This window comes from Acipenser ruthenus, chromosome 46, assembly GCF_902713425.1.
Source record: "Acipenser ruthenus chromosome 46, fAciRut3.2 maternal haplotype, whole genome shotgun sequence".
NCBI lineage: Eukaryota > Metazoa > Chordata > Actinopteri > Acipenseriformes > Acipenseridae > Acipenser > Acipenser ruthenus.
In genome coordinates this window covers 9,012,091-9,030,074 of record NC_081234.1, presented here as the reverse complement: position 1 = coordinate 9,030,074, position 17,984 = coordinate 9,012,091, and the positions used below count along the sequence as shown (strand labels likewise).

The 17,984-nt window shown below is 42.9% G+C and overlaps 1 protein-coding gene across 1 annotated transcript; it reads left to right on the top strand.

Annotated features, from left to right (window-relative positions):
- Positions 1–5,547: 5,547 nt before the first annotated feature.
- Positions 5,548–17,328, top strand: LOC131720980 (ubiquitin-conjugating enzyme E2 D4). The gene is made up of 7 exons (XM_059013633.1): positions 5,548–5,803; positions 7,326–7,389; positions 9,106–9,137; positions 9,369–9,446; positions 10,870–10,975; positions 14,119–14,212; positions 14,990–17,328. Exons 1-7 carry the CDS (start codon positions 5,780–5,782, stop codon positions 15,033–15,035), a joined length of 444 nt encoding a protein of 147 aa, XP_058869616.1. The 5' UTR covers positions 5,548–5,779; the 3' UTR covers positions 15,036–17,328.
- The last annotated feature ends 656 nt before the right edge of the window (positions 17,329–17,984 follow it).

The window sequence follows — 17,984 nt, the reverse complement described above, 5'->3', positions numbered from 1 at the left end:
TATTTCTTATTAAGGGTTCGGGGCATGCGGTGGGAACCAGTTTGAAACGTGTCAAGAATATATTTGCTTGAATGGCAGTGTTTGTGTTCTCAGAAGACACGTTTGACAAGAATACAAGTGGTAAAGTATTCCAGTACCCCTGAGATAAGAGGCTTTATTCTGAGACAGACTCTACCATCGCTCTACAGCCCCCATCACAGCACTGAAAGGCAATGAGTTCTCAAAGGCAGACCCACCGATGAGTTCAGCCCATGACAGCACTTGTTAGAGCATTCTCCCTGGATTTCTGAATATTATTATTTGTTTATTTAGCAGACGCCTTTATCCAAGGCGACTTACAGAGACTAGGGTGTGTGAACTATGCATCAGCTGCAGAGTCACTTACAACTACGTCTCACCCGAAAGACGGAGCACAAGGAGGTGAAGTGACTTGCTCAGGGTCACACAATGAGTCAGTGGCTGAGGTGGGATTTGAACCAGGGACCTCCTGGTTACAAGCCCTTTTCTTTAACCGCTGGACCACACAGCCTCCACATATACCGTGTGTACAATAACTGAATGGGGGGAAACAATGTGTAATTGCAGTGTCTCAGAATAAAGACACAACTATTACAGATTTGCAGTGTGAAATGAGTTCTCTTAACTCAATCCAACACAGCACAGAACAAACACCACCACATAATTCAGGGGGCTCCCTCCAGTCCAGGGCAGGCTTGAGGCATAGAGACTGAACTGCTACCTCCCTCCCTCACCCCCCTGAGAGAAACGGTGCTCCCTCCAGTCCAGGGCAGGCTTGAGGCATGGAGACTGAACTGCTCCCTCCCTCACCTCCCTACGAGAAAGGGTGCTCCCTCCAGTCCAGGGCAGGCTCTGGGTTCAGCTTAACGGTACCACATTGGGAACCAGTGGTATGTAATCTAGTATCATGGTACCCCATCAGCAGCAGACAGACAGTGTGCTGCCGTATCAGGGCCGCTGCACTGTGCAGTATCTGCTCTCAATGCATTGCGTTTCCATGGCTGGCACTGCTGTGCTCTGCTGATGGCTCTGCTAGCCGGGGCTCTAGAACACAGAGCTCAACTCTCTGCAGGCTTTTATCAATTCAGTGATAATAGGAACCTAAAAAAAAAAAAAAAAAAAAAGAAGAAAGAGACATGAAAAGAGGAGAAATTGGCCAGTCGCCTAATGGATTTTGTTTTTAGCCTCTTCGATTAGACATCTGCTTGGCAAGCAAGAGGTCAGGTTTAATAAATGTTAATTAGCCTCATTAAATTCTTGCACTCGCTCGCTGAGCTTTCCCCCCGTTCTCTTTTGATCTTTAGTTCCTGGCAGGTTAACCCTTTGGTGCCTCGCCGTCTCGTGGAGTAATTATACCTTATTCAAGCGTTGGCCTTTTATTCATCCGTGTGTTGGTCCTGTTTTATTTCACTCACTTACAGCATGTATTTGACTGTATTTAGATCTGCCTCTGTCCAGATCAATTGAATTGACCTCCAGTTAATTTACTCAATTGCTTCTGCTGAACTATCCATATACTGCTGGACCCTGATCCCTTCCTTCCTGTGCTGTAGGTCCCTTGGTTTGATTGCAGCTCGGACCACTGCAGTGGATCAGACCTACAGCACAGGAAGTACCCTAAAGAGGAACAAGAAAACCCATTTTCTAATAATCATAAAGAAAATAATTTTAAACCCATGGTTAGCGACCTTTTATTACACTTTGCTGTGCTTTACCACACCTCTCTGTGCTTTACAATGCTTCCCTATGCTTTACCAGACCTCTCTGTGCTTTACAATGCTTCCCTATGCTTTACCAGACCTCTTTGTGCTTTACAATGCTTCCCTATGCTTTACCATACCTCTCTGTGCTTTACAATGCTTCCCTATGCTTTACCAGACCTCTCTGTGCTTTACAATGCTTCCCTATGCTTTACCAGACCTCTCTGTGCTTTACAATGCTTCCCTATGCTTTACCAGACCTCTCGGTGCTTTACAATGCTTCCCTATGCTTTACCAGACCTCTCGGTGCTTTACAATGCTTCCCTATGCTTTACCAGACCTCTCTGTGCTTTACAATGCTTCCCTATGCTTTACCAGACCTCTCTGTGCTTTACAATGCTTCCCTATGCTTTACCAGACCTCTCTGTGCTTTACAATGCTTCCCTATGCTTTACCAGACCTCTCTGTGCTTTACAATGCTTCCCTATGCTTTACCAGACCTCTCTGTGCTTTACAATGCTTCCCTATGCTTTACCAGACCTCTCTGTGCTTTACAATGCTTCCCTATGCTTTACCAGACCTCTCTGTGCTTTACAATGCTTCCCTATGCTTTACCATACCACAAAACTCCACACTTTGGTGTTTTTAGCCGACAGTATTCAGATCATGAGAACAGCCGCCCTGTCATTTAATAACCTCCATTGGGCTGTGTGAGCGGGACACAGCCGCGTCATTAAAAGAGGAACAAAAAACATTTTCAACATCAACTGGGAGTGCCGTGGAAACTGGAAAATGTTAAGACAGCAAAACACTGAGCGGAACGTCTTCCCGTTTCTGTCTCCAGACAAGCACAGCAATGACACCGAAAGACCCAGAGAGCAGTGCACAGCAGAGGTGACAGAGCAGGGCTTTATGCTCAACTGCGCTTCACCAGGCTTCCACTGTGCTCTATTATACTTTGCTGTGCTTTTACTAGGGGAGACTTTTATAAGGCAGAGCCAGAGAAACCTACCTGAAAGTCCAAGGCTTTTCCAACGACTCAATGTCCCTGTAATACTCACACGACCTCTTTGTAGTGCATGCTGGGTAGCAACATCAGTGCAGCCGTGAGATATCTGCAAGGAGCCGGCGCTACACTGTGTTCATTACCAGCTTAAAATAATTACCAATAATAATTAAAAAAAACAACAACAGAGATAACTATAATGTGCGTGTCTTTGATTACTGGAGCATGTGGTATCTACGAAGCGATGGCAAAGCAGATTAGGGAGGATTTGCTGGAGTTAGCTGTATAAGAAGAGCTGTTTTGATTGATGAGCCCATGTTCGCAGTTCAATCTGTTTTTTTAAAGCACTGTTTAAGAGTCACGGTGCCCAGCTAGCCTATAGGATTGAGTGTTATAGGGTCCGTTATCGTTGCATTGCTAGCTGTGCCAGTGCTGTCCACCTGGCCTGTTTCTTCAGAAAGTGCAAAGGTCTCGTCTGTAGCAAAACATTTTATTTTTGAAAGCGTGATCTTCACAGTCAAACAGAAAGCAGCACCAGTAGGATATCCACAATCCTAATTGACTTCTTGTTCATTTCCTCCCTGGTGAGTCAGTATATTCTGCAGTATATTGTGCAAGGCACTGCCCCTATTTTCCAGGAACAGATTATTTCTGTAAATGCTTGGTGACACACTGGCAAAAAGTTCAAATAGACAGGACAGGGTGTGCAAAATGAAAGGTTTTCTTTTTTTTTAAAAAGTTTGAGCTTTGCAAGGTTCACAGCAATATCTGCTAAAGCCCATTACAAGATGCTTCTAGTTAGTTCTCCGCGAGGGCTTTTTTTTTTGCAGGGACTAAAGGTAACGCTGAGGGAAAAAAAACTTTTTTTGATGGCTTGAAACCTGGTTCCAGGAGATCTAGTCTGAGGTTGCTGTATCAAACCCCCAAGTCTCCCCATGCTTTACTACACTCCTCTGCGATTTACCACGCTTTACTACACTCCTCTGCGATTTACCACACTTTACTACACTCCTCTGCGATTTACCATACTTTACTACACTCCTCTGCGATTTACCATACTTTACTACACTCCTCTGTGATTTACCATGCTTTACTACACGAATCTGTGATTTACCATGCTTTACTACACGAATCTGTGATTTACCATGCTTTACTATAGGAACCAATTCTAATATATATTTTCTTGAGTAATAAACGTGACCAGTATAAATGTATGTCTTTATATAGCTGTGTTGGAATGGAAAGCCATGATACTGACGTTTAAAGCTGTTCCAGCGGGAGGAAGCATACAGATTCTCTACAGACAAGCCCGTACTGGATGTGTGTGTGTGAAACACTGCCCTCTTGTGGTATGAGGACGACTGTTCAGACACTTAGGATTCAACAGACGAGCTGAAAGTAAAGACAGATCTAGAAAAAGTGATACAAACTTAATATCGGAATAAAATGATAAGGGAAACAAAAACGATAGAATAGCGAGGGACATGTAAAAAAAATATACATTTTGTGACTATTTGTATCTGGAAATACTGAAAGAAATCAATTTCACGACAGACAGTGTAGACGTGTTACAAGATCTGACTATATCTGATCATTTCTTAATTACTGCAAAAAATAAATTTTCCTTCTTTCGATCATCCTAAACAAACTAAGGAAATGACTCACCGTACAAAGAGACTTTTAGATTGCCTTGTCTCTTCACCATTAGTAAATGCAGTACCGCGTAATGTTGACGATGCTGTGACACCTGGACAAACACAATTAACCATACCGCTCCACTTAAAACCGGAATTATTTAAATCTCCGTTCTGCGCCTTGGTCCAGTGATGAGCTTAGGGCTCTAAAAACAACTGGAAGAAAACTGGAGCGCCAGTGGAAGCGATCGGGTCTGGCTGTTCACAAAGAAATGTGGAGAGAACAAAACACCGTGTTGATTACAGATCAGCCCTCAATTCTGCCAGGTCTAATTCTTCTATTATAACTGAGCGACAGGGAAACCCTAGAGTACTATGTCAAACTTTTCATCAGCTTATAACACCAACATGTGATGCAGGTCGTATCGGATCGTGATAACTTTGCTGATTGCTTCACTGGCACGATTGTTACAATAAAGAATGATCTTATCTAGTGAAGATTTAACTGACGTGGGCATCGAGACCATAGCAGCTCCACACAGACTCGCGCATTTTGCTACAACTGATATTGCTGATGCCTGCAATGAGAAAACGCAGCTCTTGCGGCGGAAGAGCCTTTAGTCGTCATGCACCTGGATTATAGAACAATCTTCCAATTGAAATCCGCACAGCTGAGTCCATAAATGCATTTAAATGAAAGCTTCAAACACATCATGCGGAGGCCTTTCTGTAGATTGGGATGGCCTGTTTTAATATGCATTTTATTTATTTTGTTTTATTTATTTATTTATTTATTAATAATAATAATAATAATAATAATAATAATAATAATAATAATAATGCAGTATACTGTGTGTCTTGCACGGTCCTTTAAGTGTGTGCGTGCGTGTTGTCTTGCTGTTTGCTGTACAACACTGCCCCCTTGCGTTATAAAGCATACCTACACTAAAACTGTGAATTTTCCAAATACAGTGCTGTACTGTTGTACTGTGTCAATACCGGTTTAATATAACCGCTGTGTTACCCTTCTCTATCACCACCACATTGATTCCTATGCCAGAACAGCATAGGAATCACTAGGGGCGCGCTTCTGGTTAGGTCACCCACGCGTGTCGCTTTAAAAACTGTATGCGTCCGTGGAAGAAACGATTTTGAAAACTACAATTCCCAGGGAACCCCGCGCTGGCGCGTCCCTCCCGGCTCTCGCGGGAGCACGGCGGCTGTGGCGTCATGCGCAGGACGGTGGGATCCTGTCAGAGGAGAGAAGGGGTCCGGACTGGAACCGCAGAGTTGAATCTGATAAAAAAAAACAACAATAATAATATCGGGAAGCAAGCGAATCAAACCGAACAGCGATTCAATAGCACTGTTATTTAATATTACCTTCGTTTAAAAAAAAATATATTGAAAATAAACCAATAATGGCTCTGAAAAGGATCCAAAAGGTGAGTGTATTTTTTGACGTTTTTTCCTTTCTGTCTTCTGGGTGTTTTTATTCGATAAAAAATCATCTCCGCGAACGGGCACTGAAATGCGGGCGTGTGTTGTTTTGTGTGTGTGTGAAATTGAGGTTTTTTTTTCAATTTGACAGAGTGGGAGGCTGCTAAATAGTGTCCCCCCCTCCTCCCCCGGCTTGTGCGTGAGTGGAGAGGCCTACTGCGCAAGCGCGGAGACTGACAGCTGGGACCACACTGCCAAATACTGAACCCCAATGTCAATGTGCCCAAATAAGGAGCGGCAATCGGGGCGCGGGGGGGGGGGGGGGGGGGGGGCAGGGAGGGTATTTTTAACAAAATTAACAAAGTGCATCAAGCGCCCCCCCCCCAAACCAGCTGCGGTATTGGGTAGTTTAAGAATGGGGGGGTTGAAATAAGAGCACATTTTCTGTGTCTATCTGGCCTTATCTTGTCATAGCCACCACTACTAGTGTAAAAAACATTGCACCGAAAACGGCGAGCGGTTAAGCACTAATTTCGTGACGTGTAGTGCATCATATAGGGGTGTTGGATCTGATCTGCTTTATTATTTCTGTCGCTAATGGGGTAATTCAGTCGGGTTGCTCTATAATAAGAGTTGTTTTCGGAATACGATTTAAGATTCCTCTGCCGCTCTAGCACAGCGTGTACTGTTGCAACACAACACCTGCATTGCAAACCGAGACGCCGAACAGCGGCTGCGGACAGGATGCTGTCTTAATCGCAGCACTGTCTGCGTGTCACCAGCCTCTGCGGTCCACAAACGCGAGGAAAAAAATTGGACAGCCACAATAAAAGGCTCGTCTGTGTGAATTGTTGGGGAGTAACGCGTTGCTGTAATCTGATTACATTTCAGTAACTTGGAAATGTAACTGTGCCTCTTTTTATTCAGACAGGTAGCAAAATGTGGCAACGGATTCTATTTTCTATGAAAAAATAAGTTATAAGGATGATTTTTTTTTTTGCTGCTAATGCATAACGTGAAAATCAGAAACAGCTTCCACGTCACAAACGCTTTTCTCAGATTATCGTGCTAGAAAACAGCGTCGGAGGGGGGAACGAGTTCCACAGCAGGATCTGTAGAGAATGTTTCGAGCCGCAGCCTGACCAAACCGACACAGGATTTATAAATAAAGGTTTACTTTATTTATAAAGCCTGTGTTGCCGCCGTCGTTGTGATTGAATCCAGATCCTTGTATAATCCAGAGAGTGTTTTTTTAATTTCGGTGCGCACATGCAATTTATGCATTTGGACCTTATTTACAAGGAGTAAGTATGCTTGCATTACAACCACTCTTGCAGAAGCTACTAGCAGATGTATGAGATACCTTGTAGAACAAATGTGGTGCACCAAGCATCCACTAGGATGTGTTATTACACGTCTGCGGTGCTTTGACTGGTTAACTTTTATAAGGGGTTATAGCTGCCTGTATAACCTGTGGCGCTGCAGCAATCATGATTCACAATAACTGGGTGTCTTTTGTGTTGGCAGGAATTGACAGATCTACAGAGAGACCCTCCAGCACAGTGCTCAGCAGGGCCAGTGGGGGATGATTGTAAGTATGAGTTCAAAATGGATTTGAATCAAAGAGGAGGTGTCCTACTCACCCAATTATAATGTTCTGTCCTCCCCCTGCACAGCTATGATCAAAAGTTTTGCATCACCTAGAATTTTAGGGTTAAGACATAATTTTAAAAAAACAAACATAATTTTGATCTGTTATTTAACATCATGTAATCAAAGAAACTACAAAATGATCTACCGGAAGCCATAATAGTAGTACAGTAGTATTTCATGTTAGATTTCAAAATATCACATTTTTCAGTTTGTCAGTTTTTTGTTAAGTATATGGGGGGGGTGGGGAACTCCAAAGCGGTGTGTAATTCAATATGTTAACATTATTCAACAGGTTTCATTCGACTTTATGAAGCAGGATGAGTTAGTTCTATAGGGCGATGCAAAACCTGTGGCTGCATCTGTGCTGTATTAGCAAAGCCGCTGCATGCTGTCTTGGTGTTGTCTGTTTAAACTCCTTGCTTCCTCTCCACCTCACTGCTGGTCATCTAGACAGCAAGCCCAGGGCATACCCTGTGTGCAGCGAGCGTAGCAGCTTGTCCTGCAGCTCCCACACTGTAGCGCATTCGGTTCCCCCCCCCCCCCCTTGATATGCGCATTTATTACAACACCCCCATCATGTGGTGTTTTGATTTGCAGTGCAAATGAAATTGAACAAAAAAAAAAAAAAAAGTTGTTTTAAGATGCCTAGTTAAAGCACAAAGCGGTCTGACGCTTGTGCCTTACAGAAACCAGCTTCACGAGCCTTATGAAGACGCTGAATAGTGATCAAGCAGCGCCACGCATACACAGCCCAGTGAAACAGTCATCCCTTATAAAAACAACAAAGGTTTAACGCTAAATTTGCTTTACAATGCTCACTTCTGCTTTACCAGGCTTTCACTGTGCTTTATAACTTTGCTCTGCTTTTACCAGGGGAAACTTTTTTTTTTCTAAGGGTTATCATTGCAGTGACAGCTGCATTATTATTTACTCATTTATTTGTTTACATGCTTATTTACAGCATTTGCACACAAAAACGGCAGCAGTAATTGCCAGGCAAAGCTACGAGGTGGTACAAATGCTCTTGAAAAATATGTCCGAGGTAGCATTCTGAAATTTCCCCTTCAACAGTTATTTAAAATAAATAAACCCTCTTCAGAAGCGATCCTCGTTTACTCTGTGTGTCTTATAACCTTTGCACATGCCACAACCAGACCCATTTAGCCTCCTCTCATCATGGTAACAATATTTACTGAAATATGCATGGCGACCAGGGTGCAGTGGGGTGTGGGGGGGTGTGGGGGGGTGGGGGGGTGTGGGGGGGTGGGGGGTCACACTTGTATTTTTAGATTCCAGATATAAGTCACAATTGCAGGCTCTCCGTTTGGATGATTAAACTTCTTTAGCATGGCTGTCAGCCTGCAGTGTTTACAGGCACGCTGGTGCTGTTTTCTATTCTTGTGCTCTTCTATAAGTGCATGGAACAGCCTGCCAGGCGACGCAGCAGGATTTAAAACACATTGAACATGTAAACAAACCAACCAAAAAACAATTATTCTCACCGTTAATTTAGACACTTCCCCCACCCGAATGGTGTTGCTAACAAGGAACGAGCCTCGACTGGCCAAACGGCCTCATGTCGAGCAAACGTTTCTTATGTTGCGTATATTTTTACATGTACTGATGTATCTCCCCTTCTTTTAATGTGTTTCAGTATTTCACTGGCAGGCGACAATCATGGGGCCGGTACGTAGAAACAGCACTTTCCTTTCTCTCTCTCTATCTCTCTCTCTGTCTCTCTTTCTGTCTCTCTCTCTCTCTCTCTCTCTCTCTCTCTCTCTCTCTCTCTCTCTCTGTGTGCGTCTATCGCTGTTTCCTTTTTTTTTTTGCAGCTGTCATGTTTTGCTTTGCTGTTTCTAATCGTTATCCTTGTGCTTTTTTTTTTGTTTTGTTTCTTTGTTTTGTTTTTTCTTTTAGAACGACAGTCCTTATCAAGGCGGGGTTTTCTTTCTGACTATTCACTTTCCTACAGATTACCCTTTCAAACCGCCAAAGGTAAGCCGCCGTACAGGGGAGTCGCAGTAATGACACGGATCTGTTTCACAGCCGTCCTGGGATAGCCAGCAGTCTGACCAGCCTGGGGTGTGCTTTTAGAGGAGACCTGCAGCTGAGGGGAGGCTAAAGGGAGGGTTTCAATGAGATGGTACACAAGGAAGGGGTTTGTCAATAACAATAGGGCAGCAGTGTGGAGTAGTGGTTAGGGGCTCTGGACTCTTAACCGGAGGGTCGTGTGTTCAATCCCAGGTGGGAGACACTGCTGCTGTACCCTTGAGCAAGGTGCTTTACCTAGATTGCTCCAGTAAAAACCCAACTGTATAAATGGGGAATTGTATGTAAAAATAATGTGTTAAAAAATAATGTAATTGTATGTAAAAATAATGTGATATCTTGTAACAATTGTAAGTCGCCCTGGATAAGGGCGTCTGCTAAGAAATTAATAATAATAATAATAATAATAATAATAATAATAATAATAATAATAATAATAACATACCCTGCCTCGGCTGTAAATTCAGAATTAGAATGAAGAAGTTGATGACAGTACAGAATACGAAATTGAATAGTTTAATGAAAATTTAACAAGCTGTATTTAAGACCTAGATGTCAATTGGTTTACAGTATGTGGAATAACTTCAGGACGCCCCCCACAATCTGATACTCCTCAATAACCATAGAATGCTGTATTTAGACTTTAACTGTCACTGGGATCCGTTCTGTAGCTCATTATATTTAAGAGAGCGAGCGAGTGTGTTGTACTGGCAGGTAGCGTTCTGTCTTCACTGTGGCAAAGGTGCAGTGACTCAGGGTTTCAAATCAATGTTCCTGTTTGGGTTCTGATTTCTAGACCTCATCAATAGGAGGTTAGGCTTCATTTTCTGCACAAAAATCTTTGAAGGTGTATCCCTCTGCACGGCCCGCACCGATTGGTGCCCCTGTTAAATTTAGGGAGACTGTGAAAGAGTGCAGATAGCCCATGGAGGGAAAATGATTTTAAAATCTTAGTTGCAGCACCTTTTAAGGAATTCACAGATTTAAAAAAAAAAAAGTATTTCAATGATAAGATTGCATAAGGTGATCCGAGATCAGTACAAGGTCTGTGAAACTAGCTGTACATATTTTTTAATAGCTTGTATTGATATTTACAAACATTAAAAAGAATACGCTACCCCTTAATAAGACCAGCTGGGGGAATGTTTAACTGAAAATCAACAGCTGTCTCTAGAAGGGATTACCGGTCCTGAGAAAGCATCCGAACCAGGACAGAGTTCTTCAGAACGGTTTCTCATTTGCACTGTTCTTAATAGATACTTCTTCAATGAGATGTGTCTGTCTGCAGAGGTAGCAGGTAGTTCTATAGGGTTATCAGAGAGCGCTCTGAGGGGGTGATTGGTGTGGTAATCTTGTGTCCTGGTTTCAGGTGGCGTTCACGACGAAGATCTACCACCCCAATATAAACAGCAACGGTAGCATCTGCCTCGATATCCTGAGGTCGCAGTGGTCTCCAGCACTCACGGTATCAAAAGGTAAGCTCCCCCCCGCCCCCCCAATTTAAAACGTCATCGCGGTGGGGGCTGCATCGGGGGAATCGTTTTTTTAATTAAAGGATACCCTCACATATTTGTAGTGCTGGAACAAAATATGAACCCCTCGTTGGCAACAGAAATTTAGTTCACATGGAAGGCAGAATGGGGGGGCAAATGCACCCCAAAAAATGACCATGTGCACTCCGAAGTAGGGTCCCGAGTGGGACAAGGACGTTCTTGGTCATCGATTTAACATGTTATCGGGTGTAAGGGTACCCCGTGATCTTCAAGGAGTCGTGAGATCTGTTTACTTTAAACACGCAGGGGTGCATTTGCACCCCTGAACGCTGAAGAAGGGCTAACGAGCTGGCAAACCAAAAGTATACAGTGAAAACGTTTCCAGAAAAAAAAAAAAAAAAACATCTATCAGGAGTAAAATAAACATGGTGTCCCATCAAATTACCGATCAACCAACGTCATTTATGCATTGATTTCCTTTTGCATCTTCTTCGTGTGCGTATGTAGATCATTTGTAGATCCTGTTTTATGAACGAATGCTAACATCATCATTTTTGCAACCAAATACATTTCTAGAAGCATTTGTTTGAATATTTGTCACAATTTGCGATTTCTAGAGCGATGGCACTGAAACACACACACCATAATGGCTATAGTTAATGCATGCAGTGCCTGAAGCCACAGAGTGCGCTATGACAAGCTGTGTTTTTGCATTTTAAATTAAAAACGCATGAGAAATCCAAAAACATGGTATTTTCTCACCTTTTTATGTTTTGTATTTAACAAATAGCAGCCAGCTCTTTAAAATAATTGGTTGGCTATTTTTATTTATTTTTTATTTTACTGCTTAGAGTCTAGTTTATGCCTTTCAATGACGGTATTCTATATTTGTACCATGAATCACCCTCAATCTTGCCGTCCTCTCACATTTCATCTGTGTGTGTATTGAGAAGAGTTATGGGACATTGCTATGGAAACTGTGAGCTATGTCTTGCTCTGTTGTGTGTTGTGTAACAAGCATGGGCGCATATTTTCAAACTGTTTACTCCAGTCTTAATTAACTCCTGTTTTATTTTTTACAAAACTAGGGTCTGAGTAACTGAAGGGCTCCTGAAGCACTTTCAGGTTGTTTTGCTTCTCAGATTTCAGATGTAGAATTTTCGTCATTCAAAAAAATTAAAGACTGGAGTAAACGCTTAGAAAATACGGCTTGTGGTTTTTCCTCCCAAGAAAGACTCTTGAAACCTCAAAGCTCGTATTGGGAGAGTTTCCGTTAGCTGTGAAGGTTTCTGTTTCATTTACTGTCGGATTAAACGCCTTTTTAGATGTTAAAACTTTTGAATTTGCAGAATCAGGAATGTTTGTTACCGTGAGAAAAGGCGTCACAAGAAGACCTCCATCACTTTTTATAAATGACTGCAGCGTGTATCTGTGCGTAAGACTGTGTGTACAGCATTGATTTTTTTTATATTGAACACATATTGGATATGAAACACACTGGCCTACACTGTACACTTACTACTGTGGAAACGCAAGCCTGTATTGGACGTGCAGGGCACATTTCTGAATGTGTAACGCTTTGTTTAAACTCCTAATAACAACGCTAGTTAAAACAAAAAAAAAATTATAAATTATGTATCAAGCAAAACATGTTCAATACCAAGATAAATATAGACACTGTTCTTAAAAAAAGCTTGGCGGTGTGTTTTTTAGTAAATGTTGTTTATGAAAATCAAAGCAGCTGTGCATTGGCTTCAAGTGGCAAGCCACAGGTAGGTGGCAGTGTGCCTGAGCGCTCGTTGTCATGGAGAAGCAGATCAAAGCTGAGTGCTGTGTTGGTGTCTCAAGTGCTTTCCATGTTCCCTGTAGAACACTGGGAGGACAATGAAAGGGGGGATGTACGTATACAGTGCCTCTGATTACATCAGGGCTGTTTCTGTGGATTTCAGGGTGTTTATAGAATTGTGTGCGTATGTGTTCATTTTTTTTTTAATTGTGGGTGTATATGTGTGCTATTTAATTGCCCTGCAGTAAAAGACCGCCTTCAATTAGAGTGAATGCTTCTCCCTCACTACGTTCATTGATTGTTGCTCCAGATGCAACAATTAGTTGACAAGCCTGTTATTGATTTTCTGTTAGCAAGCCAGCCTCGATTGGAGTCGCAAGGTCAAACGACGGCTCCCTCGAGATGAGACGGTTCGAGCTCAAGGGGCACTTTTTCCAGTGATGTGGCTTTAGGTTTCTTTATAAAAAGCACACAGGGTCTAAGGGCTGTAACAGATTAAGGGTGTAAGTAGGTCTGTAACCATACGTATCACAATGTGCAGGTTGCAGTGGTCCTCGGGGGCTATTTGCATGATGCATAACAAGATCAAGTGATCATTCAACAAAGGACTTCTTAGTTAAAAGACAATGAGGTCGGGAGAGTATGTATTCATACCAGCTGTGTTCTTCATTCGAGAACTGCTTGGTGTGCCGCTATAGTTTACTAAATGACTTCACGATGTATCCCCATGAATTCTCGCGGCTGCTGCAGCTCTGCTCTGTCGGATAGGCTGCACCTCTGTAACAGCCACCTTGCCACGCTCGCTGACCACGAAACGCCAGTCGCCTGAAACGGAGCAGGGTACTTACCTTGGACCTGTGCAAAGGGCTGGTCCCTCAACGCAGCGGCTGCATTGAGCATTGTGTCCATCGAGACAGGCTCCTGGTTGATCCTGGAATGGTGATGTTTGCAGAAAGCACAACTCTGGAGGCAAGCGGGTCTTGATGGATCGAGCCCATAGAACTGTGACACGCAACAGACGTGCTACAGCGGCCCAAATCAATGAAACCTTCAGCGCTGTGCAGGTCTATACCCGCTCCCTGACAACATGGGCTTTGGTAGAAGGTAGAATTATTTTGCCGGTCAGGGTGCATTCGTCTCTAGTTTTAGATTTAATTGACAGCAGTAGGATGTTAAAATGGAGTGTATGCTATGTGAGCAACAAGGTGTGTGTGTGTGTGTGTGTGTGTGTGTGTGTGAGGGGTGGCAGTGCATGTTCACATTGATGCCAAGTGAGATATCCACTAACCCTGCAGCGTCTTTAACTCTTCATGTTTGTCTGTTTCTCTCGGCCGCACAGTTCTATTGTCCATCTGCTCGCTGCTTTGTGACCCCAACCCGGATGATCCACTGGTCCCAGAGATCGCACACACCTACAAAGCTGACAGGGAAAAGTAAGTGTCTCGCCTTAAAACAACACAAACCTCTGCCCTTTAGTGCAGTGATCGATGAAGCTGTGCCCCTGGATGCCAGCTGACATTGCACGGAAAATTGAAATATTAGTAGAAGAATGATATCGTTACAATCCGTTACTCTCAATTTTTAGAAATGTGATGCATTGTAATTTCATTTTACAAGTAGTTGGTTAATTGTCACAAGAGCAAAATTGTCCCTTGTCATGGGGTTCCTGCAATGGCTCACCTGGTAAAGGCACGGCCGAGTGGCGTGCAGGGTGAGTCGTGCAGTCAGGGGAGCGCAGGTTCGCGTCCTGGCTGTGTGAAGTGGCTGGTCTTCGCTGGGGATTCCAGAGGGAGCGTTGGCTCTGGCGCTCCTGCTGGTTAGGGAGGCAAAACCGGCAGGGACTGTTTCTCCACACCACGCTGTAGCGGACTCTGCTGGTCAGGTGAGCTCAGGTGGACACCTGCAGTGCTGGCCTTTTGCCCTCCAGAGGCCGGTAGCTCTCTGACATGCGCTCTCGAGCTCCTGGGTGTGAAGAGGCGATCGGCTCGGTCGTGGGATCGGAGGACGCCCTCTGACCTTCAGTCCTCCTGAGCTGTGAGGTGAATTGGGCATTCTAAATTGGGGAGAAAAATCAATGGTAAAATAATTGCGTACTCGTCCTTCTGCGGGTGAATCTGAATTTAAAAGAACAGCCGCAAATAGTTTCCTATACAAAAAAATTGCTAATACGTATTGCCTTTTTTCTTTTTTTTCTTTTTTTCTGATTTCAGATATAACAGACTAGCCAGAGAATGGACACAAAAGTATGCAATGTGAAAAAAAATGAGCATTTTACAAACACACACACTCACACTCGCACGCACACACACACACAACATAACAAAATAATTAAACTCCTGTGTAAATACAATCCAATCTGACTGCCTTTCGTTTACCTGGTGCCATGTGCCATTTGCAATGACTTTTGTACTGCGGGGAGAAGATCACACAAAACACAACCTTAGGAGATGAAGACACTCCGGACTACAAACCCAGAAACACGACTGTGTCTTTTAATATTATTATTATTATTATTATTATTATTATTATTATTATTGTTATACTGTTTACTTTGAAGTGTTGAATGCTAAATGCCTGGGCTAGGAGTTGGCCTTGAAAGTTGCCTCACTCCAATTGAAATGGTACGTTCTTGAACCCTTGGAAATGCAGACAGGGGTATTACAGTATATGCTGTTACTGGAGGCTAGAGCTATTAGTGCTGTGGCAGGCAAGCCTCCTTTTATTTGAGCCACAAACGGAGCTTGCTTGTCCCAGTTAATAGGAAGATTTGGGTTCCAGTGAAATGTATTCAAACTCCGCATTCATGTCTTTCTCTGCTGCCATCAGAAAAAAGCATATTTATTTATTTATTTATTTGGTTTTTTCTTTTTTTTTTTTGTACTGCAAACAGATTCTTTTTATTATTATTCAGGGATTCTCTGCTTTTTTTAAAAAATATTTTATCACAGCTATATACTGTATGCATACCGCAGCATATATTGTACCTCCAAACCCTAGAAAGATGTAATAACCAGCGCTTTAAAAAAAAAAAAAAAAAAACGTTTCATACCTCTCATTGGCGAAACTACTTTCAAACAAGACATTTCTGAATTATTATTTTTTTCCCCCCCACACTTTTACTGGGGCGTTCATTACTCCAGTTTTTAAACCGATACTGTCTCCTCAGTACCTGCTGCACAGGGAGTGAATTTGGACAGTAAAGAGGTGTCAAAGTGAACATAAAGTTTGGGGGAAACAATACAAATAAGGTAAGTGTGAGAATGTAGGCAAATGAGGGAAGAAATGATTTTTTTTTTTTTTTTTTTTTTTTTTTTTTTTTTTTTTTTTTTTTTAAGTGCTTGGTTAGCAAACTTGTTTTGTTGAATCTGAGGTATTGCATTTCCTGCTCTCTGTGCTCCTTCAGAACCTCGATAACCAGCCCGGGGGGTGTCATTCGTCCACAGCAGTGGTTCTGCTTGAAAGAGTAACACTCTTGTTCCAGGTACTGCGGTGAGCTTCACAACGTGCTGAAGTTCCTGATCCGTGTCGCACGGATGTGTCCGTTGCTGCTGGCATGCTCGCAGCTTTTATGAGTTCATCTGACCTGCTGTGTTTCGAGGAATCCTTGCAAAGGGTTTGAACAGAGGTTAGGAAGCTCTGTGTCGTTAGACAGTTATAACCACATGGAGTATCTTAACAGGTGAAGATGTAACATCTGAAACATTGGGAGCATTCAAAAAGCAATTAGACTCCAAAGCAGATCCCTTTAGTAGGGGCCAAATGGTGTGCTATTAAGTTTTGAGTCATTGCTCCATTCCTTCACCACAATCTTTGCAAAGGATTCTTGAAAGCATGGTGGGCTGTGCCATGAGAAATTGGAACACAGCTTTGAGAGCATTCTAAAAATTCTAAAGACGTGCAATGGTTCGGTTAGTCTTTGTTTTGGGCAGGGTTTGGAGTTCTTGAAGGAACAGCATTGAGAAACACAATCAGGGTTTTTTGTACCAGGCTGTCCCTGAAGGCACGTGCGAGTGCATGTTTGTTTGTTTGTTTGTTTGTTTGTTTTCTGCCAGGTGCCGGTGCTGCATTTGAAAGCTCGGTTGATATCCAGCGATGGAAGACGCTCGACGCAGACGCTGCTCCCACCCCGTTTACACTTTGATCATGTCATTGTCAGGATGCGCTCCCCCAGCGAGGACCTGCAAGAGGAATTTAGCAGAAAGAATCTAGAATGTGACAACACTAAATAAATAAATACATCTCCTTTTGTTTTATAAGTACATTGAACATTATTTTCCAGCGTGATAGGATTGGGGTGGTATTTAATGCTTCAAAGCAACGCGTTGGGGACAGAAATAAAAATGTGTTGGGAACGAGATCAGAAGGTAAAATGATCTCAGGATCGCAACCTCTCAAAAACTTTACGTTGAGACTGCAAGATAATGTATCTCAGGATCTTAACATAGCACTTTGAAATATGGTGATTGTATTATCTTAGGATCCTTTGTGACAGTACCTTGGTACATTTGTCTGGTCAAAAAAAAAATAAACAGTTTCCTCTGTTACTGAACTGATGGTGAAGATGGGAATGCTGGTGAGATCTATCATTATTATTTATTTCTTAGCAGACGCCCTTATCCAGGGCGACTTGCAATTGTTACAAGAAATCACATTATTTTTTACATACAATTACCCATTTATACAGTTGGGTTTTTACTGGAGCAATCTAGGTAAAGTACCTTGCTCAAGGGTACAGCAGCGGTGTCCCCCACCTGGGATTAAACCCACGACCCTCCGGTCAAGAGTTCAGAGTCCCTAACCACTACTCCACACTGCTGCCCTAGATGTGCTGCTTCACAATGCTGCGTTGCTTCTCCACGGCTCAAAAAGCCTCGTTCTAGTGAAGCTGGTTACGATAATGGAGTCGTTCTGTCATGTCTGTTCGATCCAGGATATCAGGATGAAGAAGAACCGGTTGAATAATCTGAAAATGCTCAAATGCTGACTGCAGCTGACAGCGAATGATTTGGGATGGCAGCGAGGACAAAGCCTTCAGCTCATCCATCTTGCGGAAAAAAAAAATGATATCACGATACAGACGGCTAAAATATACAGGATAATGAATTGAAGGATGTTATGAGCCGGGCTGCAGTTGAAGGCTCTTTTTTTTTTTTTTTAATTAGAAACGGCCAGCAGAGAGGAGTATGGCCTGCATCAACACACTGC

Excerpts from the sequence above, each read along its gene's own strand:
- LOC131720980 (XM_059013633.1), top strand. The coding sequence starts at position 5,780 with ATGGCTCTGAAAAGGATCCAAAAG. Across the intron at positions 5,804-7,325 it reads CTCTGAAAAGGATCCAAAAG|GAATTGACAGATCTACAGAG; the intron begins GTGAGTGTATTT and ends TTGTGTTGGCAG. Across the intron at positions 9,138-9,368 it reads AGGCGACAATCATGGGGCCG|AACGACAGTCCTTATCAAGG; the intron begins GTACGTAGAAAC and ends TTTTTCTTTTAG.